This window comes from Aquila chrysaetos, chromosome 9, assembly GCF_900496995.4.
Source record: "Aquila chrysaetos chrysaetos chromosome 9, bAquChr1.4, whole genome shotgun sequence".
Lineage (NCBI taxonomy): Eukaryota > Metazoa > Chordata > Aves > Accipitriformes > Accipitridae > Aquila > Aquila chrysaetos.
The window spans coordinates 21,116,908-21,144,799 of NC_044012.1; the positions used below are offsets into that span (position 1 = coordinate 21,116,908).

At 40.5% G+C, this 27,892-nt stretch overlaps 1 protein-coding gene across 3 annotated transcripts in view; it reads right to left on the reverse strand.

Moving 5' to 3' along the window:
* CBFB (core-binding factor subunit beta) overlaps positions 1-23,217 on the reverse strand; it is a 44,351-nt gene extending 21,134 nt beyond the window's left edge. The window contains exons 1-3 of one of the 3 annotated variants that reach the window (XM_030025734.2): positions 22,947-23,217; positions 22,620-22,706; positions 17,832-17,948 (exon numbers count right to left, since the gene is read on the reverse strand). In XM_030025734.2, the coding sequence (XP_029881594.1) occupies positions 17,832-17,948; positions 22,620-22,706; positions 22,947-23,024 (282 nt within the window). In that variant the 5' untranslated portion in view covers positions 23,025-23,217. The remainder of the gene's footprint in view (positions 1-17,831; positions 17,949-22,619; positions 22,707-22,946) is intronic. The other 2 variants (XM_030025735.2, XM_030025736.2) reach the window with 2 other exon arrangements.
* Between the last annotated feature and the right edge of the window lie 4,675 nt (positions 23,218-27,892).

The window sequence follows — 27,892 nt, forward strand, 5'->3', positions numbered from 1 at the left end:
ACAGCACATTTAAATGGTTAAATGAACACATGCTTTGCTACTCCCAAGAATTGGTATTTTACCCCAATACATGAGCTCTTTCAACAAAGAACAAGCACGGGTTTCAGTCCTCCTCAAATTTACAAAGTCAAGGTTCAGTAAAATACACTATATATACACACTATGCTAAAATTAAGAAAGTCTTCCTGTGTCTATTCTAGCCATTTGTGAAAGGCTTTTCAAAAGAAGCAACACCAGACGATCAAAACCTATCTGCAGTACCAATGTGCACAGTGCCTTGAGCTGCAGCAAGGAATAATGCATGAGCTTAAGGCCCTACATCTAGATAATGGTAGATGATACAGTCATTTAAAGCAGAAGTATTTCCCCTTCTGAAGACCAGAGATTAATCTCCACACAGGAAATTTAAAAAGAAGCAAATACAACACTAACTGAGTTTGACACCTTGTATTTAATGACATCAGCCTTAAAAAAACCAAAACAAGACACAGCAGAATTACCTAAATTGTAAAGAAAAATCCACCTTCAGTAGTTATTTCAGCCTATTTGGCAAGTCAAAACCCCTCATGGAACAGAAGTTTGTCTATGTTGAATCACCAGAGAGGCAAACCATGCGTGCAGGCCAGCATCCACTTCAGATTTAAAGACTGCCTAGACATTGAAAATCCTACCAAGCCTTTTTAGTCTTCAGGAGTGGCCCAGCTAGGTAGGGGAATTTTTACACAGCACCTCCTCTAATAGTTCTAAATTCATCCTCTGACAAACCAGCAAAGTATAATTGATGTTTAGCACTATAGCACATTTCAAAGCACCCCAACTGGGCCTACTTGCTCTGTTCCACGCTTATCAGCTAAGGTCACTGAAGCAGAAAAAGAAAGGGCTTAGGGATACAAGAGGTACAGAAGGAAGGTAAGCCTTCCTTATGCAAAGGCTGTCCTGGTAAAATTAAGCACTGAACAACATGAAAGGCAATCCATGAGTGGAAGAAAGGCAACAAATAACTGACAAACAAGTAATGTTATTTGCCAAAGAAAATACACATTTGATCCCCGAGCTTGATTTTTACAAGTTATCACACTGCAGTATGAAGTGACATACTCTAGAAGTTTTAAATTAGTACAATATGCAGTAGCTCAATAATGAAGAAATAAAGGTTAGTTCAAGCATATATCTTCTTCGTTATCAGCTCTCCTACTGCAGGGTCTCCACTGAGAAGAGCACAGACTGGTTTTCTGTCCTTGAATTCACAGACTAGCTATGCAAGCCATCACACCTATGTCTTCCGTGATGACAGCACACTATGCAGGGTGCAGGTCTACCAGCCAACAGCCTTTGCGAGCAGAGGCGTCAGAACCAGCATGAGTAAGAGGTGGACTACCAGGAAACCACCTCCCACAACCCTCATTTCAAGATTAATCATTTCAAACATACGAAATACAACATTACTCCCTCTCAGCACAGTCTTCACTTGTTCATCTCACAAGAAATAAACGAAGTATGCACCATCAATTTAATAGATGCGTTTAATTAGCTTCGAAGTGAAAGACAATTAAAGAGGCTATTAGAATCAAAAGTCATTCTCTTGTAAGAAGAATGCAGAATAATTCAAAAGGAAAAAAAAAAAAAAAAAGGGCAGCAAAACCTAACTATGGGTCTGTAAAGACAAAACAGTCTGTACTCTAATGCTAGTTACTTTTTGCAGAAGCAAACAAGCATTTTGCTGATTTTCATTTAGGGTTTACCTTTCACCTAGCCGCCCCTATCCTTCTGGCCCACAACAAAAGCCTGGGACATCAAAAGTTACATAGGACTTCCCACAGATGACAAAATGTAGCTTTTCAAGTTGTCCAGAAGGAGAGTATTTTTTGTTTCGTTTCTTTGACAATGAATATTATGCTGCCACTAACCGCCTCGTTTCAGCAGCTGTTCAATTGCCTTGGTTACTGCAGCTGCTACTGCATTATATGCAAACTTCATAGCTCAGGGCAAACAGTAGGTAGCTCAGATGTAGCTGCTGAGGGCTCAGTCCTTCAAATGCAATGCCTTGCACATCACCTGGAAAGCTGAGCAGTGCTGGAAATTCTGTGAAAGTCTTCAGAAGTCAAAGGGGAAAAAGGAAACAAGTTGACAGAGCCAATGTGATTACTGATGCCTACTATCTGCCCTAAGCACACTGACCAACAGCTGAGCTGCTGACAAAGCATCTTGCGAACCACTGGCATGCAGCCTGACCTTTTCAGATAAAGTACTCTGCCTTTGCTCCTGAATCAGAGCCCTTAAAGCCTTACACCACTGGATTCAGTAGGTCTTTGAAACTCAGATAATAAACATTTTTCACCTCTGAAAGGATGAATTCCTTAGCAAGATATTTGAGTTTTGAAATTACTATATAATCATTCAAATTTTGTATAATTTGTATTGAAACCACATGCACTTATGCAGGAACTTTTCTCTCATTAGAACACACAATAAAGCATACTGGTGCTTTTTCCTTTATTTTAGAGAAAGGAATTTAGACTCCTTTTCCCCCTCTCCTCTTTCTGGAGAACGCAAACCACCTAAGACTGTAGCCAAAACCGTTTAACCACCTATTTCCTTCTCTTCAGATAAAGCCATGCTGGTTCCGTTTCAATTTCCGAACTTAACAGAATTAATAAATTACTGCTTTTGTCTATGAGCACATGATCTGTTATGGCACCTCAAAATCCAGCATACAGTTGTCTTTTAAAAACTTTCAGAATTCTCTATTCTGAAAGTTGCCTTAAGACAGTCACAGTAAGAGAGCAAAGGCAAAAGCCACGTTATTTCTATAATGACCCCAACTTCTCCCCTTACTACTACTGAACTATACAACTTGATTAAAAGTAGATATGTCTTTGTTAGAATAACTCTTCCAAGGTTTTGTTGCTAACCCCAAATTAACTGCATTTATTAAATTTTATAAATCCTCCCCACACCTCTGGGTGCTTTTCATAATAATACCTGGAAGTCAGTCTTGTAAAACTCAAGACACTTAGGTGAAAAGCACTAGGGAGCAGTAGGAAGGAGGGGCTGGTAGTCAGGCAATTACCAACTTCATGTTCAGTGGACAAATTTAATGCCACATAAAGAAACACCACTACAGGGACATACAAGAGGAAAAGATATATTACACAGCTGCCTCCTTTCAGAGTACAGTCCATCCTATAAACCAAACAAGGTATGGCTTTTCTGACAGTGACAGTAGACGGTTGTATAACTAAGTTAAGCATTACTATGCTCATATTTAAGGAGTAGAATAAGTTCTCCCTCATCTTGCACCCTCATTTTCCACACACCAGCACAGACAAAGCTAATTAGTTTGTTAGATTTTGAGACCTAGGTAAACTGTCACATACTGAAATATGTAATTTTTCCTAGCTTATACCACCTGAATTTTTGTTCAGGTGGCTGTTATACAAAAGTTTAATTTCACCTCAAACTACATGTTCCATTTCAAACTCCTACTACAAATCAAAGTAGCATTAGAATTTTTTAAACAAGAGAAGTAGACATGTTACTTTTACATTGGAAACAGGCTTTTATTGTTAGAACAGATATTCAGCTTGCTGACTGAACAACCACCAAGGGTAAACACTCTTATCTCCTGACAGATTATCTGGATAGAGGATGAACAGCACCACAAACACATGTAAACTTGAGAATGTGCTGCATGAATATGTCAGGCTCTAAGTTGCTGGGCTGTGTTTGTGCTTTCTCCGCCTACCAGCTGGCTTGATCTCAAAGACCTCTGTGCCACACCTTCAACATATTGTGTATATCACCTTCCTTTTTGTACCCTTTCAACTAATCTGTTATTTTCTTTTCATCTGCATTTACATGAGCAACCCTGTCGTCCAACTAACTGGGAATTAGCTTTGTTGTTAAAAATAGGCAGGGACGTGTCTCCTGTAACCCCATTCGTTCATATTTTAAAAACCAAACTTCATTTGAATATAGTGAAGCAGGCAGAGGACAATTCTCAATGACTTTAAAAAAAAAAAGCTGCTTTACTTGAGCACAAGACGCAAAACCTCAGTTTCACATCCTATTTTAGTCCTCTAGTAAATCCTTATCTCACAACACCAGGGCATTTAACTGATGTGCTATAGATATGCTATCTGCATGCTCCATCCACACATCCTGCAGTTACAGAAAATGTTCCTTCTCCCTAAAGCAACCAAGCCATTTCCTCCCCCAGAGATTGCACACAGTTCTCACCACCCACTGACTAATGAATCAGCACGCTCACAACAGCCACCGATGAGACCAGCTTCACCCCCCCAGGAAACACCAGTCCCCAGTGAAGTGGTGCAGTCCCCTCCCTTCTGTTTTCATTTTCCCAGCACACTGGAGCAAAACGCATTCTTTCAGAAGAGGCTCAGTTCTGACTCACAGTCTGCCTCATCACACACGCATCTGCCCATTCATAACTGCTCACACAAGCCGGCTCTCTCTTGGTTGAGCCAAGTACATACGTCCCGGTTTTGATCCCACCTTCCCCTGAATCATACCCCACTTTTAAATATTTAAACAGCAGTCTCCCCACTAACTTCATATATGAAACACTGACCACTAAGAAAGAAACAGCTGTAAACATTTACTCCAAGTAAGAAAGATGCTAAATCAGTTAAGGCTAACCTCATCATTTCAGCTTCTCTTAATATGGTCTGTATACACTGCCGACCAAAAGGAGACTACCTATTCAAAATGTTCGAACAGGAAATTATGTATTCATCTGTTTCCTTTAACAGAAATCTTAAAGGAGTATATATACATTTTCATAAATAAAATGCGGTGATCTTGCCATTTCTTGCCTGAGGTGTGAAGTTGATTCAGTCCCCCGCCTCCCCAAATACCAAGACTCACTTTCATATCGTAATCAAAGAAGGGTCACTAGCCTGGGTTTCAAAAAAAGGGGGCAGAGCCTGAGAGAGGAAACAATCTATGAAATGCAAAAACAAAAAACAAAAAAAAAAGAAAAAAGCTTTTCTAAAACTTTGCAACATAACTTAAACACTAAAATCCTCAATTATTTGGGGAACAAAACAGAATAGTACTTTCATTAGTGTAACAACAACTTAAGTTACAGCAAAAGCTGACAACTCCACACAAGGCTTCAGACTACACTTTTAGATATTGGTCACTCATATTTTAAAAGAAACTAATGAAAAACAACCAAGTCCTGGACAGAGTTTACAACATTTATCAGACTTTCTAAGTTCAGTTCTCAAACAAAACCCTTGTAACATAGTTTTAACTGGGAATGAAACAGTAAATAGAAACAGTTGAACAGAATCCCATTTAGAGAGTCACTAAGAGTGAAATAGACTTTTTAGTGTTTTTAATCTTAGAACAATAGACACATCATTACAAATCATAAGAGCTCAAGAATCCAACAAATTTAGACCAATCCTTCTGTCTCATGCCTCGAAGCGTATTATTCTTCTTCCTTTAAACACAAAAAGAAAATGTTTTCTAAGTTATTTTGAAAGCTACATCTTGAAACAGCTTCCACTATATGAAAATGAGGTTTTGTTAAAATTTAAACCTTATACTGTTCTGTAAAAACGCAAAGGAAGCGATACTTCCTGACAAAACAAGAGTCTTTCCTAAACAGTTGTAGATGGATGACCCAGCTGTGGCTTTCAAGATGAATACAGCTCTAAGTTTCTCAAGGGTGGCACCTATGTCACAACTGTACCACACCACCAACAACAGCTTTTCCTTGCTGGTTCACGAGCAGCTGCCAAGGTGGGACTGACTGCCAGGACGGCGCTGGCCAGAGCGGGAGGGCTGCCCAGGGACAGCACAGCGGGCAGGCACAGCAGACCCCGCAGCACCCAGCACCAACACTTCTCTGCCTGCGACCTGTTCCTATAGCTCCTCCTTTTTGTGATCACCCAAAGACATTTCACACTTGCCACTTTAAAATAATTTGAAAAGAGGCTGGTAAGATCAGGAATGACCAGGCCTGTTGCAGTGCATGAGATACTCTTTGGAAAAAGCCCACTTCAACTTTTTAGTTTTCTTCTTTCCTCTATGCTACCTACACATGCCGTAACACCCACCCAAGAACCCAAACACTAAGAGACCAATAAACAACCACCCAGACATTAGTTTTTACAGAACACAAGAAGAATTTTTGGAAAGAATGTTTAACACTCAAAATGAAATAGGGTTACTCTATTTCATCAGCTATGACAACGGTCGATTCCTCAAGCAAAACCAGAAATATTAACAAAACAGTACACTTGCTAAGAGTCTCAATCTAGACTGTTATGCTTAGGGCGGGGCGGGAGAAAATAAAAGTTCTAAATGCAATCTTTCATACCACAATGTTTTAAATTACAAAAAGCAGCAGAAATACAAATTCACCGACTGTGAGGAACAAAATATCTTAAAGAAAAGAATTTGCTGAAATACAAAATATCCCATGAATTGCTAACAGCCTGTACTAGAACTTTAATAGCAACAAGTAAAAGCAGCTGAGCACAAGGCTAACTAATTTAACTATTATTTGCAGGGGTTTGGTGTATATAAGCAGTTAAAATTGTTGTTAAAGATTTTAAACCCCTGGATTTTCCCCCCTTTAGAGCAATATATCCCTGGTTCATTCTGCTTCTGCATACTTCTGCTTCTGCTTGAAGTCCATTAATGAAGTTGCAACCATGATTTCATTTTTCAGATTTTTAATTTAGTCTGACCCTTACCAAAATACTGTACCTGCCAGACTCAGGAGTCAGAGGAATACAAATTTTTTTTAAAATCTAAGTTTTAGGCTCTTAGATGCATTTCCCACCCCCTCCATGGAAACCTACAAATTTATACATGTTAATGTCAAAGGTGATTCAAGATACAGCTTGAAATATTAGCTTAAGACATTTCAAAGCCAAGGAAAAAAAAAAAAAAAAATCTCAAAAAACTTCTGCAGTAAGTTCCATTCAAGAACACCAACAACACAAAAATCTAATTCAGCTCTCGAATTATAGCAGAAGGTGTTTGGATAACAAGTGATAGCATACCCTTGGTGTATTCCCCGAGGAAAGAATGCACTCCAATTCACAACCAGAAAACCATCTCAGATATTATTTGCTACAATTTTCAACTTCATAGCAAAACCTGGTGGTCTGGTATTATGTACGTCAGCCAATTTTTAAGTATGCCTATATAAGTCACCTGTTTTTATTACAAATATCACTGAAGTTTCCAAAAATGCCCATCTAGATAAAACTCGGATGGCAACACAATCCATTTTTACAATTCTACGTAGTAAATATATCCATGTATGGACTCATTAAAAATGTCTTCATAAGTTGTATCAGAGCTGTGACAAAACCTCTCTCAACATGCTTTCTCTATTACTGAAATATCGCAGTGATGGTTTTTGTTTTGGTTTCTAAAACGTCAAAAAAAGAACAGCAGAAGAATCTTCCTCACTTTACTGGAGAGACACAATTTACAAGTCATTTTTAGAAAACCTGATATTTTTATGGTTTTTTGCTTGTCTGTTAGTTTTATTCTGTATAGTTAGCTCAACTATGTAATTGTGACTCCTCTTCCAAAGCAGAACAGCAGAAGAATCTTCCTCACTTTACTGGAGAGACACAATTTACAAGTCATTTTTAGAAAACCTGATATTTTTATGGTTTTTTGCTTGTCTGTTAGTTTTATTCTGTATAGTTAGCTCAACTATGTAATTGTGACTCCTCTTCCAAAGCAGATCAACATTTCATTAAATTATGCAGGTTACTATATTAGTTAACTAAAAAACAAGTCTATAACTAAGAACAGATATGAAGTGTTAAGGATGTCAGAGCAAATGCGATTAAAATCTGTGGAGACTACAGCATTTTATTGCTCGATTAAGATCACTGGTCAGTACTTATGCTTAGAAGCTAGCAGAAAAAAAAAAAAAAACCACCAAAATGCTACTGAACAGAAATTGTACTCATCATTAAATATCAAGTAAGTCTCCAGGCACAGTTCATCATTCCAAAATACTGCAATTGATGGACTGAGCAGGAAACATACACTACACTTGACCAAACCCACCAAAAAATCCCCAATACAAAGCAAAAAGTAGGTGGCGGCTTATTTTCACAGTGTCACTACAAAAAGGTCTAATGCTTCCTAACATAAAATACGTCTCATGCTCAGACTCACTCCATTTGCTTTCAAAAAGACAAAACCAACCACATAGATGGAACTGAGAATCAACAGAAAAGCAATGAGCAGAATATAAGGATAATCTGAAAGGCAAATACATGCTGGGGTTTTCCCCTGTGATACTTTACAGGGTCTTTTATCAGTACATCTTTACTGCTCAATTCTACATGAGAAAGATGGCTGGATTTCAAATCTACTCTCCCGAAATGCCATGCACTAAAAAAGACCCAATTTCTCTTGCAATGTTTAAAAAGAATAATGTTTTTGCAGCAAAATATTGCTAGGAGACTGCTGCTGTTTTGCTGCTGCAAGTACACATGCATGTAACTGACAAATGCTTATGCTCACAAAACCAGTTAACTAACAGGGACACACACTGTTTTCTGCCACGTTGACAGAAGATATTTTCCAGACGGAAATTTCAAAATTGGTTGGGAAATTAATTCTTTTCAAGCTTTCAGAAAATAGCATAGCAAAAAGCAGTTATAACTAGAAATTCCAATAGAGGGTTAGAAAGAGAGGTTTATCTAAAACACAGCATTTAGACACCATGCTACCTGTGTGCAAATAAATAGCCTATTAAACCTGTACTTTTGAACTGAAAATTTGAAACGTGTAATGCAAGTATACTCAACTAGAAGATAACCTGACTTTGACAACATGGGCAAGCAACTAATAAAAACCATCCAGGAATTCACTCAAGCAGGAGAGGGGCAAGAAAGGTTGCCTCTTATGCCCTTCAGCTTTCATTACGTTCTTGAACACTTTGACAGCCTCACCCTTCCCCCTTAGGCAGGACTCAAGTCTAGAAAAACTGCATGAACATTTATTCAACCAGCAAGCAGTGCTGCATCAAGCCTTAAAATAATGCAAGTTAATGATTTTTTTTTGTCTTTTGTATACCATAACAACTATGTAGCTTTCATAATCCAACAAAATTTCATAGTCTCATAATTATTCTGTAGAAAACTATCAGCTTCTGCAGAGAAACATCATTAGCAATGGCTAGCTAACAGATTCCCTATGGGGTGGCTAATTAACAGAGTAATTAACACTTTCAGATATATATTTAATAACAAGTTCTCCAAACAGCAAAATCCTGAAGAAAATGAACACAGTTATAAAGATAGCAAATAATATAAATACAGTTTTGGTTAGCCAAAATCCAACAAGAATTCTCCCAGCACAAGACCAGGAAAGGACAGAACTAACACTGTATGGACCCGCAGGAGAGGGGAATGGACTTCAATTCTTATGCACTATTTATTTCTATTACCTATAAACCACTTACTGATTCATCTTCTTGAAGTTCAAAACATTTATAGCTGAGATGAGCTACACTTCCTCGAAAGTCTGATTTTCAAGTTCTAGGTATCAGAATACAGCTTAAAAAAAATTTCATACTACTTCTCCGAATGCTTTGTCAGGAGAGTACCATCTTGTATGTTTCATGTACAGTCTGTTGTAAGACCTTTTAAAGTGATTAGAAACATCAGCTTTCTGGTTTGCTACAACTAAAATCCTCATAGTTTTCTGCAGTGAAAACCCACCAGGCTACCCGGTTGTGCAATCACATTGCAGGGTACTGTACTCTGACTCGCTTAGGTAGAGGCATCTGGACATGAGATGCCCACTGCCCCTCTACCCAAGCGAAAATGCTTGCCCTCAATATATTAAAAAAAAAAAAAAAAAAAAAAAAAAAAAGAGAGAGAGAAGCATAAAAGCTTTATAAAGAAATCCCCAAACGCTCTTTAGTAGCATGAGAAAAATACACTACTGTAGATGTTTTACTTTGTCTAGATGCCTTCCTGCCTTAGTTTTCCTATTCTTAAGCATTCCTTAGGCTTGTATTAGTTTTCCAAAAAGTTCAACATTGCCTTTACTGAAGAATTTAAGTTTTTCCCCTTTTTTAATCTTTTTTTTTTGTTAAAGGAATACATTGGCTGAAGAGAAGCTAAAAACTTCTTCTTGCCACCTCCAACCTGTTTCGTCAAACAATGCTGGCTACTCCTCAACTGCCGTCAAGAGATACTTCATCTGGAACACTTGACAGGGGCTTTTATGTCCTGAGCTGCTTTCTGCCCTAAATTTCAGACCTAAAAGTATTTGAAATATGTGACAGACAACACTTTGTCCTCAGTCACTGTATTTCAATAGACAATTGAAAGTTTAATGACCCTCACTGTAAAAATTATGTCAGGTTTAAGAACTCCCTTCTGTCACCTTCCATAGGTTTTATGTTCTATATTTATACTGAGATGAACAGATAAAACAAGTTGCATACCCAAAAGTCCCACAATGTAGAGCTGCTGCCTGCAACTGTCTAAGCAAAGTATCTTACATACAGAAAAGAAGGCAGAAGTTCTACACAGACTCCTCAAGTAGCTACAATTTGGATCTCATATACAAGTCTAGATATTGCTGTAACAGAAAAGATACAGACTTTCTGCTTAGACAAAACATCTGCAGCATCAGCTATTCCCCCCAAAATGATCCTTTCATTAGCACTCATCTTCTTGGAATAGCAGTCTTGTGTAAGAGTCCTTGTTTTTTCTCTGTATTATTGTCACAGTACATATTTCACCAGGCCAACTTGTTAAACATCAAATATGCAATTATGCAAGCTAATTAGCTCATTTAGTTACTCGTGCTTTGGACAATAAAGCTTGAGGAAACATTTCAGTAACTTTCAGAAAAGTGACAGTTTCTTGTAGCAAATGTTTCATCACCTTACTGAATTTCTTTTTTTTTTTTTTTTTTTAATATGAAGTATTAAGTGATTTTCATGAAGAAACAGACATCCTCAGCAGTGATGCTCTTACTTTTCTCATTCACTTATAAGAGCAGAGAAGCATAATGTTAACAACTTTGCTTAGCAAGTGGAGACTGACAGGCAAACAAGAGGATTCAACAGTTCAAATGTCTGGATTTCTTCTAGTGCTGCAGAGATCTCAAGTACTGCTTTCATCCACACAGCGCTCATCTGCCCTTACATATAGCTGGTTCCCAAATGCAAAATTTAGCTCACTAACTCTGGTTCTGTTCCTCTTCTGGGAAACTTTAGGATGATGGTATGAGTAAGTTTGAAGTCTTGCCTATACAACTCTAATGGGTGCATTTAGACCACTGGAAAAAGTTCAAGGTAATATATAAAATATGACTGAATAACTGCTTCTACAACATGTAATAAAAGATAATCAAAAGCACGTTTACTGATGGCAGATCTTAAGTACTTAGGACCTACAGAAAGGGTTGATAGGTAGGCATCACAAACAGCACAACCATGCTGTAAGTACTGTTCATTAAGTATTGCTTCAAAATGGCATCATCACTGCATGAACCGTAACACATGAAGAAGGCTGCGTGCAGTAACAAAAGTATTTGGAGTGAAAGGATTATAGGGAAAAGGCTGTGGATACGTGTCACATGAGAGATGCCTGGTGTGACTCATGCTCCAGTGGCGGAGGGCACCCTATGATAAATCACTCTTCAGGAACAACTGGCCAAATCTCAGCCAGTGGCTGCTTGCCAGCACAGGACAACGTGTACCTAACAGGCTGCAAGCGCTGAAGACGCCTCTTCCCAAAATCCAAGTTCCTAACTGTTAATAGTGTATGAACTGGATGCAGATAGAGGCATCTCCCAATTGTGAGGGAAAGTGAATAAGCAAACATACACTATGACTACCTGGCTTCAAATGTGGTTTCGATTAAACAGTTCTCCTCTGTGCAAAAGCAGGTCATAAATAATAACACCTCAAAGTATCTATGCAAAACAAGAAAAAGTTTCACTCTCCTCTAAAGCAAAAATGGTATAGGAGCATAAACAAAGAAATTATGTATCGGGCGGGGGGGGGGGGGGGGGAGAACAAACTGAGCAGTCTCAGCTAAATAAAAGACTCTTAAGCACAAACAGTAATAAAATCTAGAATCGCAAGCATCTATAGAAAACTAGTGTTTTACCCAAACCATATAGATGATCCTGGATGAAAACTGATCAAGGGGACGACCCAGTAAAGTGGATTCTTCTCATTCACCAAACCTTTGCAGGACTCCCACCACACAACTCCAAGAAAAAATTAAGCTGTTTAGCCAGGCTAGGTACAAACTGGATACACCACCATACCCATTTATCTGCTGTCAGAGTAACTGCACACTGACTTTCTTGTTTGGAGCTTACAGAAAAAGCCTGAGAAAGATAAAAAAAGCAACGACAGCAATGTGGGCTTCATCAGGGCAACACCACTTCCCTTGGCTGAAGCAGGCAAAAGCACCTCGAAGGGCCTGAGCACACAGACAGTTCAGCAGCTGATGTGCCTTCACGAACCACCAGCTGCTCTTCACAGAAGAATCTCTCCCAGTTACCACAATGTTTTGGGGTTGTGGGGTCATCAGGTAGACCCAAGTAGGAGGATGAACAGTTGTTTAAGGGTGCTCAGGAAAAGCACCAGCTCTGAGGACAGGCACCAGTCAGATCTTCCCTGCTCCACATTCCTGAAGTAAGCTGAAACTAAGTCAGAAGAGGAATTCTGTATCGTTCTGCTAGCACGAAGGCAGAGAACAGCAGACCCCAAAATATCATTACACTAATGCACCAGTGCATTAAGGGACTAGCTAAAAATCAGTCAAGGACTGTACAGAGCTACGCAATGAACCTCAGCTCTACTTCAGATCTGGAAGCAACAAGACTCTTCTGCAAGAGAAAGCGTTTATGAGCAGGACAACTCCTGGGAAACAAAATGTCCTCACCAGATGCCCTCACATCTTAAGAGACGATCCACAAAGAATGCCAAGATACCCCTTAAAAGTTGACATTTGCTCGGTTTTTTTAACCAAGTTACATCTTACATGCCCATATGCCTCTGCCACATACAAATAGCTCCATGAACTTTTGTTAGGTGATGCCCAACTCTTCAGGGTTGTAGCACTGTCTCCTGAAGCGCTTTAAACAGAGACCTTCACAAAAATTTGAAGGAGCATTAAATTACCACAGACAAATAAATGGATGAAGTCTTGATAACTGTTAAGACCACATGCATCTCATGGCTGAGACAGTCTTCCCTACGGGGTGGCACACGAGAGTGTGGTGTTTAATTAGTATTATGGCTCTAGCATACTGTTGTTTGGTTTTTTTCCTAAATCCCTAACATCAGACATCCTTTCCTACTGATCTGGAAAAAAATTAAACTCAAATCCTTTTTGTCCAGAGACTCAGTGGATTGCAGGGAACACATACAAGTAACTGCTAACTGTGAGAACATTTTAGATGGTGACAATGCAAAAACCCCAAATACTGCTGGACTGAAAATACAGGAACGTAAGGAGTATGGCTCTTTAGCACTACAGTGAGGGTAAAATGAGAGCCGAAACTGTAAATCAGTTTCCCAGACACCCTTACCAATTTTTTTAAAAGTAAGCGTACCTGAAGAAAGCTGCTACTCCAGCTTTGTTTGAATGACTTAATGTTTCATCTAAATTCTTCAGGAAGTGGTGGGGACCAAAGCAAGTAAAGAAAGTAAAACTTCCGATTCAGTACAGGTTAGCACCGATATTCAGATATTTCTCATAAATTAAGCCTTCACTTTCCAAGCAAATTCCACTGGGTACACTGTGATCCTACGTTTGACTGGAAACTGCATTTGCTCAGAAAAATGGACCAGCCAATACACCATCCCAATACTCTATGAAATTTTATTGCCAAAGTCACAAAAGAAAAAGTTGATATGGGGACAAGTCCTATCTATCAAACGTCTAGTGAGAAAAGAGGACAGAAGTGGAAATCTGCTACTGTTGGCTGCCATTTAAACATAGGTTTTATTCAAATACAGCACCTTTCTTTCTCATTACATTTCTGTAACTGCTGTAATGTCTGCAGCACAACAGAGATTTTCAGTTTTTTAGATTCATCCAAGCACTTAACATCAACTTATAGCCAAATAAAATTTCCTAGTTACGACAAAAAACTGCACAAGTAGACACTCAGCATCTTCAGGAAGAAAAATGAAGGCCGGTAATCTTTATTTACGGCTAGAACAAAGCTAATGGTCTAATGAGTAGAAATCCTAGCTACATCACACATGTGGCATACCAGGCACTCCAAATCAATTTAAATCATGTCTGATGTGCTTTCCTCCAGAGTTGCAGAGTTCATAGTGTATTATACTGAAATAAGCCTGTGTTGAAGACGCTGGTTTATGAGCAGCTGCCACCAAACAGCAGACAGGAAGTTAAGCTGCATTAGAAGCGAGATGGAGAATAGTATTATAAAGGGGAGGGGAAGTAAAAGAACTTCACACATTTCATTGGTGCAGTGACTGGTATTTAAACAGTAAGAAAGAATACCCAAGAACTAATGTTCTTTCAAGGTAAGAAAGAGCAGAGCTATATAAACATCTTGAATAACAAATGAAAACCGGGGACATTTTCTCTTACAGTAAGAAGTATACAAAATGAACCATGCAAAGAAAGTTGATCACACAGTTCTTAACAAAACAAGGGGACTTTCAGTAAAATTAGATTTTTAAAAAGCACTGAAGTCCACACACAGAGTTCAGCCTGAAGTTCATATGGTATCAGTATAAAACTGAAGTAAAAATTAAAGAACTTCATTAAGCACAAATAAAACTAGTCAAAGTAATTAATGATACCAGAGAACCAAGGTGAGAATAAAGCTCTCCATTTCATTCCAGGGTTCAGTTATGTGAGATTTCAGGCAATACATTACACTACTACACTGTCTGTCTCTGACTTTCTTAACAATATCTATTCATTTATTCTTTTAAACAAACAAAAAGAACTGGACATTAGCTGACAACACAAAGGATCACGCAGCCTTGGTATGATTCGGATATCCAGAAACAGGACATACACTGAATTTGACACATCCCACATCGCCACAATCACAATAAAATACAATGTTCTATCATTTTTACAATCTAGGGACCTGTTTTTAATGCTACTTTTTTCTTTTGCTATGATGAACCTGAAAAATTGCTCAAATACACCATTAAATTTGCTACAGGTCAAAGACAGCACAGAATGTTAAAACTATCTCAAAAAAAAAAACCCCATTAAGCTTGATTTTAAAATGAGTAGAAACATGAAGTGAACACTTAGCTATCCAATTCTTGAATGAATGAAGACAGGGCATCCACTAGAGGCCTACCCACCCACTGTGAACATCAGATGCATCAAATTAAAAGGCAAATTAAGCATATGAAAAACCCCTCAGTTAAGAAATACCAGAATGAAAAACCTCAAGCCTATGAAGTAGATATTCACAGAATCCCAACTTTTGCATGGATTCACAAGGTTGTTGCTCTTTCTAAAAGTTAATCATTTAAGAAGCAATTCTAGCAGATGCTGCATTGGTAGCTTTGTCAATCTGTGTACAAAACTGCTTAGGCACAATAGTGACATATTTCAGCTCTGGAGAAACTATTTTGGGCCACGATTTGCTTAGCTACGCACCGAAGCAGAATTCCAGAATAAAAATATTCTAGTGTTGGTAAGTTTATCTACATTCTAGATCTCAAACTAATGCCTAAAATAATAATTAACTGACAGCTCCCCCCATAGCCTCTTTCTATTCATATAATTAAAAACATGCCTTGCTGGCTTAAATCCAGTGATGAACAAACACACATTATGCACTGCCTCAAGAATCAAAGCTCATAAAACAATGTTGCATAGAGCTACCAAAATCACATGGTATTAAGAGACTGTTGAAGCCTATGAAAGAAATTCTCAATAAAACCAAACGACAAAAATCTACAGAGGACAAAATCTCAGACAATTCGTATGAAACACTTAACTGTTTCTGTTGATAACATGAGAAACACTCTCCCATTCTGCTTACTCCTCTTCTGAAGTTATGGGAGTGGCTTACTTTCAGACAAGTTTAATTCTATGCAGAGCAAGCCTGCACTCACATGTGATTTACACTAGTGAAGTTTGATTACAATGGTGAATTTGTCATTTGTTCATACTAGAGCACAACACTAATCCCATTTATTAGTTTGTCCACCTCTGGCCTCATTCAGATGAATTCTTCTAAATGTTTTAGTGAAGCACTCTAGAATTTACTGTAAACACAAATAAAACAGGGAGTGGCATTCACTAATGAGGCTCATATTCTATTTTAATACACAGCATATCTACCATGCTCTTACATGATTAAGACAACGTAAGAAAATGGATGAAGTAGTTCAGTACTTTAAGAATTCATTCAGAGAAAACAAAGTTAAAAAAATCATAGGAGTAAATAAAATTAGTTTTGAACTGGCTAGAAGAAAGACTTCAGTCTTCTTACACATTACAAGAAAAATTCCTCATTCAATTGTGAGCCAGAATCAATATTTTTCAATAAAAGCCAGATTCAATTCAGTTTCCTTAGCAAAGCAGTCAGTACCCAGCATAGCCAACTTCACTCGTTCTCCCCCAATTTGTCAAACTTCTGCAAGCCTTCACAGGACTAAATGGAAAAGGATTTTTTCCAAAAAAACTCATTAACTTGAATTCCGAATACCATATCTGCCCTCAGGAATTTTTTTTTTCTTCCAATCAAGTTTTCCCACTATAGGAAATATTTATCTTCCACCTAGCAGCATTTAAAAGACCTAATATGCCATTAAACCTGAGTATGCTTCAGATATTTCCTCCAGCCTGGTAGGTTTGGTAGCATTAGCTGTTACTTGTAACAAGAGTGGATAAAAAAAAAAAATCTTAGGCAAAAGCAATTTTGTAGTCTATTAAAAATTTTTGAAGTAAAAAAATTATACAGAAATTAGCCTGAAACAGAAAGGCTATGGGGGCTTGAATGCTGGTTCAAATCTACTGAGGTCTGCAGAAAGTCTCCTATGGAATTCAGTGATCTTTGGATCAGTCCCAAATCATCTACAGTAGCATAGATAAGAGACAGCATCTGCATTTTAAAGGTATGTTTCTCCTGTAGAACAAAACTAGTTTTACGTGATTTCAGTAACTTTATTCTGATGAGACTAAGCAACATTTCTGACTCTAAATCTAGTACAGCTTCACAGTAACCATCACTGTCATTAGGGAATTCTAGCTTTCGGTATCAGTCTATGGGACAACCACCTCAGAAAAAAAATATTCAGAAATCATTCAGAATTCTGAAAGGGATGCTTCTTCTATATTATAGCTTATGGTAAAACTGAGAAAAAAAGCTTCATTCCACTAAGCAGCACACTGAATGCTTGCTATATCAACTGGTAACCTAAGACCCAATGAAGCAACCTGTTCAAAGTGCAAACTTTCATTAATCTACCAGAATTCATTGGCCAAAGTCTAATTTCTGAACCATTTTAGAAGCACTGACTCAACACCAAATTTAAATTGTTCCCCAAAATTTTATCATAGCATGGCACTAGAAATAAAGTTCTGTTCTTCAAAATAATAAAAAGCTACCAGTACTGCCCACGTTTCCCTCCAGAAATATTAACATGCTTTTAAACAAAGCGATACCAGATTTTATCCTACCAGCTTTCAGTTGTACTCATGTGACTACCTACACACACCGAGATGTGAAATATTAGTAATTTCGCATCACGCATGCAGTCCGTACTAATTGGCTTATAAGCACAACATAAAAATTGCTTTCAGTCACAACAATTTCCTTCTTACCTTGCCTCCTTCTCTTTCAAAGTCGACATATTCCCGGGTCGGTGTCTGTCGCTGCTCCCCCTGCCAGCTGGCCGGAAAAAACTGGAGAGACAGATTGGTTCCTGTGGCCACAAAAGCCTTTTAGAAAAATCAATACAAACAGGATCAGGGAGCAAGACATTACATAAATTATGCAGGCAGTCATTTATTTTTACATCAGTTTATGTCTTAAGCCAGGCAGCATAGAGAATACTTAAAGTCAAAAACATGCACTCATCATTTTTCTTAAGTATTAAGTTACAAACATCTGATTCCATTTTGACAACATTTGCCATTGGCTGCTTCAGATATAAAATACAACATGGAATCAATACTTCTTTCAAATCAGTTTTGCTGACATTAGAATCTGTCCTTTCAGTTCTGTCTGGATACCCTGCACCAACTTAGTACCTGCAACATTAAAAATTGCCTATGCTTTTTAAAGAGCTTGCACATCTCTAAAAGAAGTACTGCTGATGGAAAATGAACTCCTGAGACATGTTACTAGGGACAACTTTTTTAGAAAGAAAAGGACTCCCTTCCTTTCACAATCTGCTTGTACCTAGATAAACACTTACCTGAACGGAAATGTAAATATTCCTATTTTATCATCTACAGGCAAGCAGCATCAATATACAGCTCAACTAAACTTCACAGGACAAAAGTCCTCTTGCCACATTAAGACACCAGTGAAATCCAAATCAGCAGATGCTGCATCAGTGAGAATAGGCAACCATAGGAATTCTCTGCTGCAGCCCTTTGTAAAAATCATTAAAGGGACTGACTTAACCATATTAGAAAAAGCATACATTGCTTTCAAGTAAATAATTTTCTATGGTTTCAAATGAAAATAAGATTCAGTTTTCTTTATAAACTCTGTATTTATTTGTATATCTTATCAACTCCAAGCCGTGAAGAGTATGTCAATTTCTAGACATGAAATAAAAAATTATTTTTGCAAGTAGAAGTCAGATTCACAGTATTTATACCCTTCTCTGGTACACACGAGTATGTCCTGTAAGCTTGCGAACACTCGAACGTGCTCCCAGAATACAGCTCTACTCAAAATCCCAGGGTTAAATGTAATTTGGTGCAATCAAATAACTGTATGGATTACTGTGATCACTTAGATTTAAATGGTCATTAATCCAGAATACAGTTTTTCTTAAAAGCTATACAAATACTACTCTAACAGTTGGAATTTCCTGACAAGCAGATCCCTTTCAAGCAACCCAGAATTCAGCAACTTTATGGTATAACTGTACTGCTACCTATGACACAATAGCTCTACATGTCATTTAAGATAGTTCCGGTCATGTACTGCAACACTGTCTGTCACAGGATTAATACCTCCCATTTTGAAAGTAGAAGTGCTTTGTCTTGACTTTTCCCCCTCCGCCAAGGGAGACTAATACTCTGCAATCAGGTTCCATACCAGACAATGCTTAAAAGCAGATTTAAAAAAAAAATTTTTTTTTTAAATCTCCTGTTAAGCACATTCTCAATGTCATTAAAATTGATGAATCGGTCCTACTAATACTGGGGGGGATATTGTATTGGTACATTAATATTTGTTTGCCCTACAATACGCAAAGACAAACATTTCAATCAATGTAATAGAAGCTTTATTGAGGATACACTTGCACAAATAGGAAGCATCAAAACTGCGACGGCTGCAGACCATCAGGATCAGGCTGACTAGCTTCTATTATCCCTTTATTTTCTAAGTGATTCTATTTAGAGATCCAACAAAAACATTATACCTATCTCCAAATATTTCTGACTCATAAATCATCACCACTTAGTCTTTGCAAGAACAACCTTCTCACCTCTGAGCATCTTTAGCAAATACGTGTTTTATACTCCTTAATTTCTACACTTAAAACAAAATGCCAAGAGTGAGATCTTCGAGTGTAAACCAGCTGACCATTGCAGCCCTCCGGACCACTCCAGTTTCTGCAGGCCCCAAGGATACTGGGTCAGAAGTACTGTACTTGCTTTCCGAGAAACCAAGGGAGACAGTGAAGTGCCCACACCTCCCTGCTTCCACCCCCCCAACTTGTGCTAGAGGGCCATGAAAAACCATGGGAAAAATATCAGAAAAAAGAAGAAAATTCAAGTACACAAATTCCCACATCCTCATGGAGTCATGCAGGCAACATTTAAACCATAGGCTATTTAAAAAGCTATGTAGATATTTATTCTCTGGATTTTTGAAGCCTGTTCCCTCCCTTTGAACAGATAAACCCATCCAATTAAAACACCCACATGCTTCTCAAATCAAAATCATAGGTCAATACTGAAAAACTCCAGAACAGTCTTGCTAGTAACCACACAGGACTACACCGAACCCAACAATTTTCTTCTAGTAAAGGCAAATTAAAAAACAAACAAACAAACAAAAAAAAAAAACCAAAAAAACAACAAAAAAACCCAAAACCACCGCTAGCTTGGTCTTAAACTTGAAAGTGAGAAAATTACAATTTTTTTATACACAGCCTTTTTAAGCTCAGTCCAAAATGCTATCGTATTTTGAGGCATACACATATGCCTCAAATTTTGCAGAAAGCTTATCAGGAGTACAAGGGTGATCTGACCCACATGTACACAATGTAAATACAAGTACCTTCCAAACAAATAGGTAGTTAGGAAGGGTCCCAAAACAAACTGAACATGTGAAGTTATTTTCAAGTTAACCCGAAATCTTATTTAATATTTCACAGTTACTTTCTCAGTAATACTAGTAATTATTTTCTTCATTCAATCAAGAGTTATTTGACAGAGGTAACCAGCAACCTACTGCCAGTTCAACATTAAATCCCTAAGCTGTTCTCTGGGTTTTTTTGCCTGCTTAAAAAATACGTAAGGTCATTTGCAAAGGCTCCCTTTGGAGATAAAAGAATAAATCCTTGACGTCTGGAAAAACATTCAGGACTAAAAAAAGGTAAAATTGCTAGCTCTTTTTAACATCAGTCATTACACATGCTACATTTCTAAATAAACCTGACTACTTGTGCCCTGGTCACAAAACAAAACCATATGTTTCAGATCAAGAAATTTAGAGGCTGTTTTATAATTAAGTAGAAGTAAAAATACGTAGAACAGGCATCACTGGTTGCTTCCAAGGGATGAAGTTCTGGCAGAGAAAGATAGCAGCAGGCTTACAAGCACAAAGGTAAAACTACAGTGATTTCCCATTTATATAAATAACTGCATAGGCTGCATTACAAAGCTAGTTTATAAGCTACGTTTCCTTTTTTTTTTTTTTTTAGGGAAGAACTCAGGTATACTATGCACTTTCACCTGGCCAGGAACTTCAAATGCTAGCAACCTACGTTTTCCTTACCCACCCATTGTTTCCCTGGTGACTTTTTAAAGGAAGCAAACATGCGCAATGAAAAATGAATGTAAAAAAACCAGTAAAATTAAGAGACTGACTACAGGGGACCTCTCACAAAATAATGTTACAGGTTCTAAGACCACAGGTAACAAGCAGGGATAAAGGTTCAGCTAAAATAAAGTTACTCAGTAAAAGATAACCATGTACTTGAGTGTATACCCTTTTATTCACAAACGCAAATGAACAAGATCAGTTGCAGTAACTGGTATTCAATTATATTTGTTTGGATGTGCATAAGAGTAATTTCATCATGCATAAGAATAATTTTATTATGAACTGACTAGCAATATCAATACCATGTGAAATTAAAGAATTATCGTAAACTGGACTTGGTGAAAGTAGGGGCTATTTTTTACAGGAAGGGAATTTTTACCTAGTCTTTCCTTGTATGCTGTAAATGAAAAAGAGGTTACTTCTGCATTTTAAGAACAGCGAAGAGTTAAGAACTTAACAACAGTGCTCTGGGATACTGGTCCTATAGAAGGAACACATAGCAGAAATCAAACCAGGAAATAACTAGTCAGTTCTTGACTACTCCGAGCCATACTTCATCTCACTTCTTAATTCAGAAGAAGAGAATAGTCTGTAGCTAACCTTAATGAATGAGAAAAACAGGGCTGAGGTTGTGAGTTTCAAAGCCTCATTTTAAAAGCATTTGATTTAGTTCACAAACACATCAAACAGCTCATTTGAGACTTTTAGCTAGTGCCTTCTGAACAAATTTTACTCATTTCTGAAAGCTACTGTTTCCGAAAAAAAAAAAAAAGGGGGGGGGAGAAAAAAAGTTGAATACTGAAATAAGCAGCTTACAATTGCAACACGTGCCCTGGGAAGGAAGTACAGCCAGTTCACACTCACGGGTGGCTCTGAACGCTCCGAGAGATTTTCCTCACCTACCTATCACCCCCCTTTAACCCAACGGCACTTTTACTGCTCTAGCCAAGGCAGAGCCAGCTGACACCTTTTTGCGAAAAAGCACTATTCTTCGGGGGAGAGAAGTGTTGCCTTTTAACGAAAGCCTCCTTTCCCTCGGCTATTGAAAGGAGGCAGATGCAATTTTTTTAATTTTTTTTTCCCCCGAAGGAAAACTTTCCAGCACGGCGCGGCCACCCAGACCCGGCCGTGCACCGCGCACCGCCCGCTCCCGCCACACCCAGCGCCAAGCATTTTAGCTTAGTTACTTGGAAGCGCTCCTCCTCAAAGCCTCCCCGAAACTTTTTATTTAATAAAAAAAAAAAAGGGGGGGGGGGGGGGTGAGCAAAGCGCGGAGGGGCCCGGTGCCGGCCGTTCCCCCGCCCGCGGCTGACAGGCGCCGGCGGCCGCCCCGGCCCGGTCCCGGCGGGCCCCGAGGGGAGCGCGGCGCCACTTACGATCTCGGAGCGGCCGTCGCGGCAGGCGTTCTGGAAGCGGGCCTGCCTCTCCTCGTGGGGCCGGTCCCTGAAGCCGGTGTATTTAATCTGCGGAGAACAGGGCGCGCAATCAGGAGGGGCCAATCCCGGCGATAAGGGGGCAGCGGAGTGCACAGACTGCGCCTCCCCGCGCCGCCCGGCCCGGCTCCCCCGCCGCGGCTGAGGCGTGAGGCGAAGCGCGGGGCTCCCCCCCGGCTCCTCCGCGGCCCGCGGAAACTTTCCCCGCGGCGAGCGGGCGGAGGGGAGGAGGAAAGGGGGGGGGGGGGGGGGGCCTCGCCGCCGCCTCACCTCGCACTCGCGGCTCAGCTTCCTGAAGAACTCCTCGTTCTCGAACTTGCTCCGCTGGTCGGGGACGACCCGCGGCATGGTGGTGGGGCCGCCGCCGCCGGCTGCCCTCCCTCCCGCCCCGCGCTGTCCCAGCCCCAGCGCTCGCCTCGCCCTTTGTTAGCCCCCGCCGGCGGCGGCGCCCCCCCTCCCTCCCCCGCCTCCTCCCTCCTCCTCCTCCTCCCCCCCCCCCCCCCCCCCGCGCCGCGCGCGCAGAGCAGCAGCAGCCGCCGCCGGAGCTCGCGCCGCCGCCGCGCGCTGCCCGTTCCCGCCCCCCCCTTCCCTCCCTCTCCGACTTCCTCCCCGGCTCGTAAACTCCGGCCGAACAGCCGCACCATTCACAACTCCGCCGCCGCCGCGCATGCGCCGCGGGGGCTCGCGCGCCTCCCTCCGAGGCGGGAAGCGGGGTGGGGTGGCGGGGGGGTGAGTCAGTGTCCCCCCACCCGGGCGTTGACTCACCCCTCGGGGCTGAGGGGAGCGGGGTCGCCGCCGCCGCCCCCCCTCGCGTTTAACGCGGCTCGTCTCGATGGTTTCCGGCTTCCTGCTTCGAGGGGAGCAGCCTCAGCCCTGCCGCGGGCGAGCAGAGGCCGCCCCCCGCCGCCGATGGGGAGCTATCCCCTCACGGCGGGGACTCGGCGGTCCCTGCCGGGCCGCCCCCTGCACCTGCTCCCGCCGTCCCGCTCGCGTTGGGAGAAGGGAGAGGTGGCCGCGTCGTGGCCTCCTCCCCGCCACCCCCAGCCCGCGGGCGGTGGCGGTGAGGAGGGGGCAGGTAGGGAGGGACGGTGCTGGCGTCGCGCCGGTCTCTGGCTCCCCTCACGGTCAGCGGGGGCTGACCCCGGCCCAGGAGCCAGCGTGAAGGCCTGGCTTAGCCCAGAGGATGGTCCCAGAACCGTACCCCACCGCTGGCAAAGGACCCCCCACACCTCCGCCAAACACGGCTGTCCGGGGCTGCCTCGGTCCCTGCCCCTGTTCGGTGGTGGGAGAGCAGCAGCCGAACAGCACACAGAGCACAGGCGAGGGGCCTGTTCCCGAGGAGAGCAGAAGCACCCACCACTTCAAAATGCGCAGCAGGGCTGCTGGGTGTCTTTGAAATCTTGGTGTCGGCCTAGAGCAAAAAAAGAAAAAAAACCCAAAAAACAGCGCTTGGGTTCACCAGCACTTCAAAAGTTCACTTAACTGGCATGCTAAAAACACAGCACCAAGGCTGCAGCCTGAACTCTTGCTTCTTCATCTTCACAACCAGGCATTTTACAGGCACTAATTCAATCAAGGAGCACAGCAGGACATACATCACCTGTCCCTAAATCCATTTTTTTCATACATACCTTGATTATTTGCTCTCTACAACCACATCCCCCGCCCCCCCCCCAGGTTTTTAGCAGCTCTGGAGCATCCTAAGGATAGCTGCACATGCCAAAAAACAGTTGGATATTACAATACCTATTGCCAACACAAAAATATTAGAGCGTATTAGATCTTTTGATAAAGAAATGAGGTTTTCTAATCTCTCAGTATTATGATCTTAACTTCACACGTACTCATGCAAATTAGAAGAGGGCAATGCTAAGGTTAGCCAGAAGGCATGATTTGAATCAAGTACGAGCAAATTAATAAAAAAAATGAGGGAAGTGTCTGCATCCCTTAACTAATTGTATACAGACTTCATTAAAAAAACCTGTAGAATATTTTCTACATTTAGAAAAAAAACTTCTAAGAGAAGTTTAATACATTTGTGAACTGCAGATTTAGGCAGTAACTCCGTATGTGGTTAGGCTGTATCTTCCCATTATTGGTGTGTTACTGTAATGCAGATATGCGTGTAAATTCAGAAGTTAAAAGCACTAAAAGAACTGTTTTAAAAGCTTTCTTCGATAATAACCAAGTCTGAAAGGAAAATAACTGAAAACATAAAAATGTTCTATATTATCTTGATTAGTTTAATACCAACCCCTTAAGAGAAATTCTCGTGAATGTCAGGCACATTTAAAGGTCCCAAAATAAGACATCTTTAAAAAAATCCATATCACTATTCATCTTACAGCAAGATCAATACCAAGAGCATAGACCTGCAGGAGAACTGCCAAGTTCATAAGGTAGAAATCTGCTCTCTTAACCCCCAACAATCTTTCACTACTTGCTAGTACATCACCCAGTTCCCATCTCCTCACCCCCTCCCAAACTGACTGTGCCTTCTTCCAAAACAACAATTTGCAAAAAAAATTACCAAGATCAAAAGCAAGACGAGTGGTTGTAAAGCCCTAAAATAAGAAACGGGAAACATAATCACCTAGCAAGTTTGGGGTTTTGACCTTGGCATATATTTTTCAAGACTTTGGAAACAACATTAAATTTGACTGCTTTCCTCCACATAGCAATTTGTTTAATGTTTGTCATCCTGGAGTTTTCATCTCTCCACTGCAAAGGTTTTGTTTTAAATAAAGTGAGTCAATATTATCGGAAAGTCTGTAACAGATCAGACACTGCCTCTGTTTGTTGCCTCAGTTGGTCTGATGCAGAAACAGGATAGCTGGAAGGGGTGAGATGGAAGACAGTGGCACTGTATCGTATTATTCTTCTGAATTTATCCAGTTTCTATATGCTAAGCTGACAAAACAAACAAACAATTCTTCTGCTCTGAAGAATACCTCCTTAGTGAAGGGGACTGATTCCTTTATATTGTTACAGATATAACTGGGAGAAAACAATTATTTTAGGCCTGTTTTCTCATCAAGGAAAGCTTATAAAATTGGACCAGCTCTTCTTCTCTCTACCCCATGCAGCCCCCAACCTTTAACAAGGCAATTCAGGTCTTAAAGACAGAGAAGCTCATACTTTTTTTTGTTCCTAACTAAACAGAGGAGAGGCATGCAAATTAATGTCTTTGCTGCAAGAAAGGCTAGAGCATAATTTCCACAGTTATTTACCCTGTTTGGCCAGAGTCGCTGGCCACCGGCCAGACAGTCAACATAGATCAGAAGCAGCTTCGCAGGTGGTAGCTGGGAGACATGAGAGGGAAAGCTGAGGTTATCATGTTAGAGGTGGGATACAAACTCATGGGAATTCTGCACCTCACCAAAACTTTTTTTTTTTTTTTTTTTTGCTTCTAGCGCTATATCATCAACACACCAAGAAGAGCTAGAATCTTTTTCCTCATGCATAACTAAACATAACTGCTTCCTAAAGGTGTCTCAGTGATATCTCTGCAAACCCTTTCAGTGTAGTTCTGGCTGCTCAAATATTAGTAGACTTACCTTGGTCTGCAAATCCTTGGTCTGTTGATTCACAAGAACTTAGGCTGTTCATCAGGCCTCTGGGTGAGTCACCTTCAGAAAATAGAAATGGTCAAGCCTTGTAGGCATGCTGTTTCCAGAGCGATTTCTCAGACCAGACCCCTTTCCAAAATAAGATCTAACATGTTTATAGTGCATGTATAATTGAGACAGAATACCATTCAAAGATTTACAGATCTGGTGTTTTTGAGAAAGGGAGCTTTCTTCAAGTGACAAGTCCTGTGTATACTATTCTTTCTATAACCCTTCTCTACCATGTCTTTATAACATCTGGTTTCCCCTACGTAGCAGTATTTGTTGAACAACTGCATGGCACCGATGTTACATTGTTCTCTAGACTTCACACATGTGAGACACTAATAAGCAAGACTCCTGCGTATCCATTCATCTATGGCAGCTGCAGCATAATCAAACACCAGTGTTATGTATATACGAGCTACTCTATGATTATAGATCCATTAATAAACTGTTTGCAAGATATAATTATGCACATTAGGTGTGAAATGCAATCCACTTACGCAAGGTCTATGCTTATGGGTTCTACAAAATTCAGGAAGGGGGGAGGAATTGAGCAGATGAATTGACTTCTTTCCCCCAGACTCATTTTTATTTCCCTACTACTACAACCAGTGCTCTCAGCCAGAATATCCTCACTGAAGTCATTCCACCAGTGACATGGGGTATTGCTGATCGGTTCATGGAGCCACAGTCACATGCGGAAACCATCCTGAAATGCTCTAACTCACCTCCAGAGCAGCCTTTCGTGTCTAGCCTGCATACATCAGCATAAAGATCTATCTTATCTCAGGACTCCCAAAACGACCCTAATGAGGAACATGGCAATGCAGAGGGCCGTGAGCTATTGGAGTCAATTCACATCTGGGGAAGCACTTTATGCAGAGATGGATGTAGGTACTCCAAATGCGACAACACGCAGCTTTCAGGACTTGGCTAAATCCAAAGTTGATACCTAAACATCTTAGCACACAAAGAGAGATAAGAGCCCTACCACAACAGTTAAACAAAATGATCTAACTTTGCATTCTGAGTGGGAAGCTGCCTACCAGTTAAAAAAATACTAAGCATGGCAGGTATGAGGGAGGAAGCAGCACCTGATGTCTTTTTTTTCTCTAAACCAGGCTACAAGACAGATGCATCTGTTCACTCCAGATACCAAAGCTGAAACCTTTTTCCTAAAAGAAGATGCCTGCAGGTGCTACTTGAAATAACTGGATGGGGCTCTCCCTTATCAGAGCATGACTCCTGCCTGCCTTTGTTGTTCCCAAGCATTTCGAGTACTCAGACAGGACAGACGAGACCCTTCCCGCACTGAAGCTGTTGAAGACCAAATTTCCAGCCTCCCCTGCAAGCACCCTAGTCACAGTGACTCTCGCACTGGAATAGCTGTGTTCACACCTCTGCTTCGACCTGGGTTACTACCACAGTGCAACAAAAGACCTAAGTCTTCATGGGCAGGCCTAAACGAAAAAGCCAGTGAAAACAACCATCCTTTCCCAGCTGGCTGATTTGGACACCCTGGGCTATTTCTGGGTTTGAGCACTAGCAGTTTAACAGTGTGCTTCACAAAGAAATAGTCTTTGTTTCATTAACATACGTGTG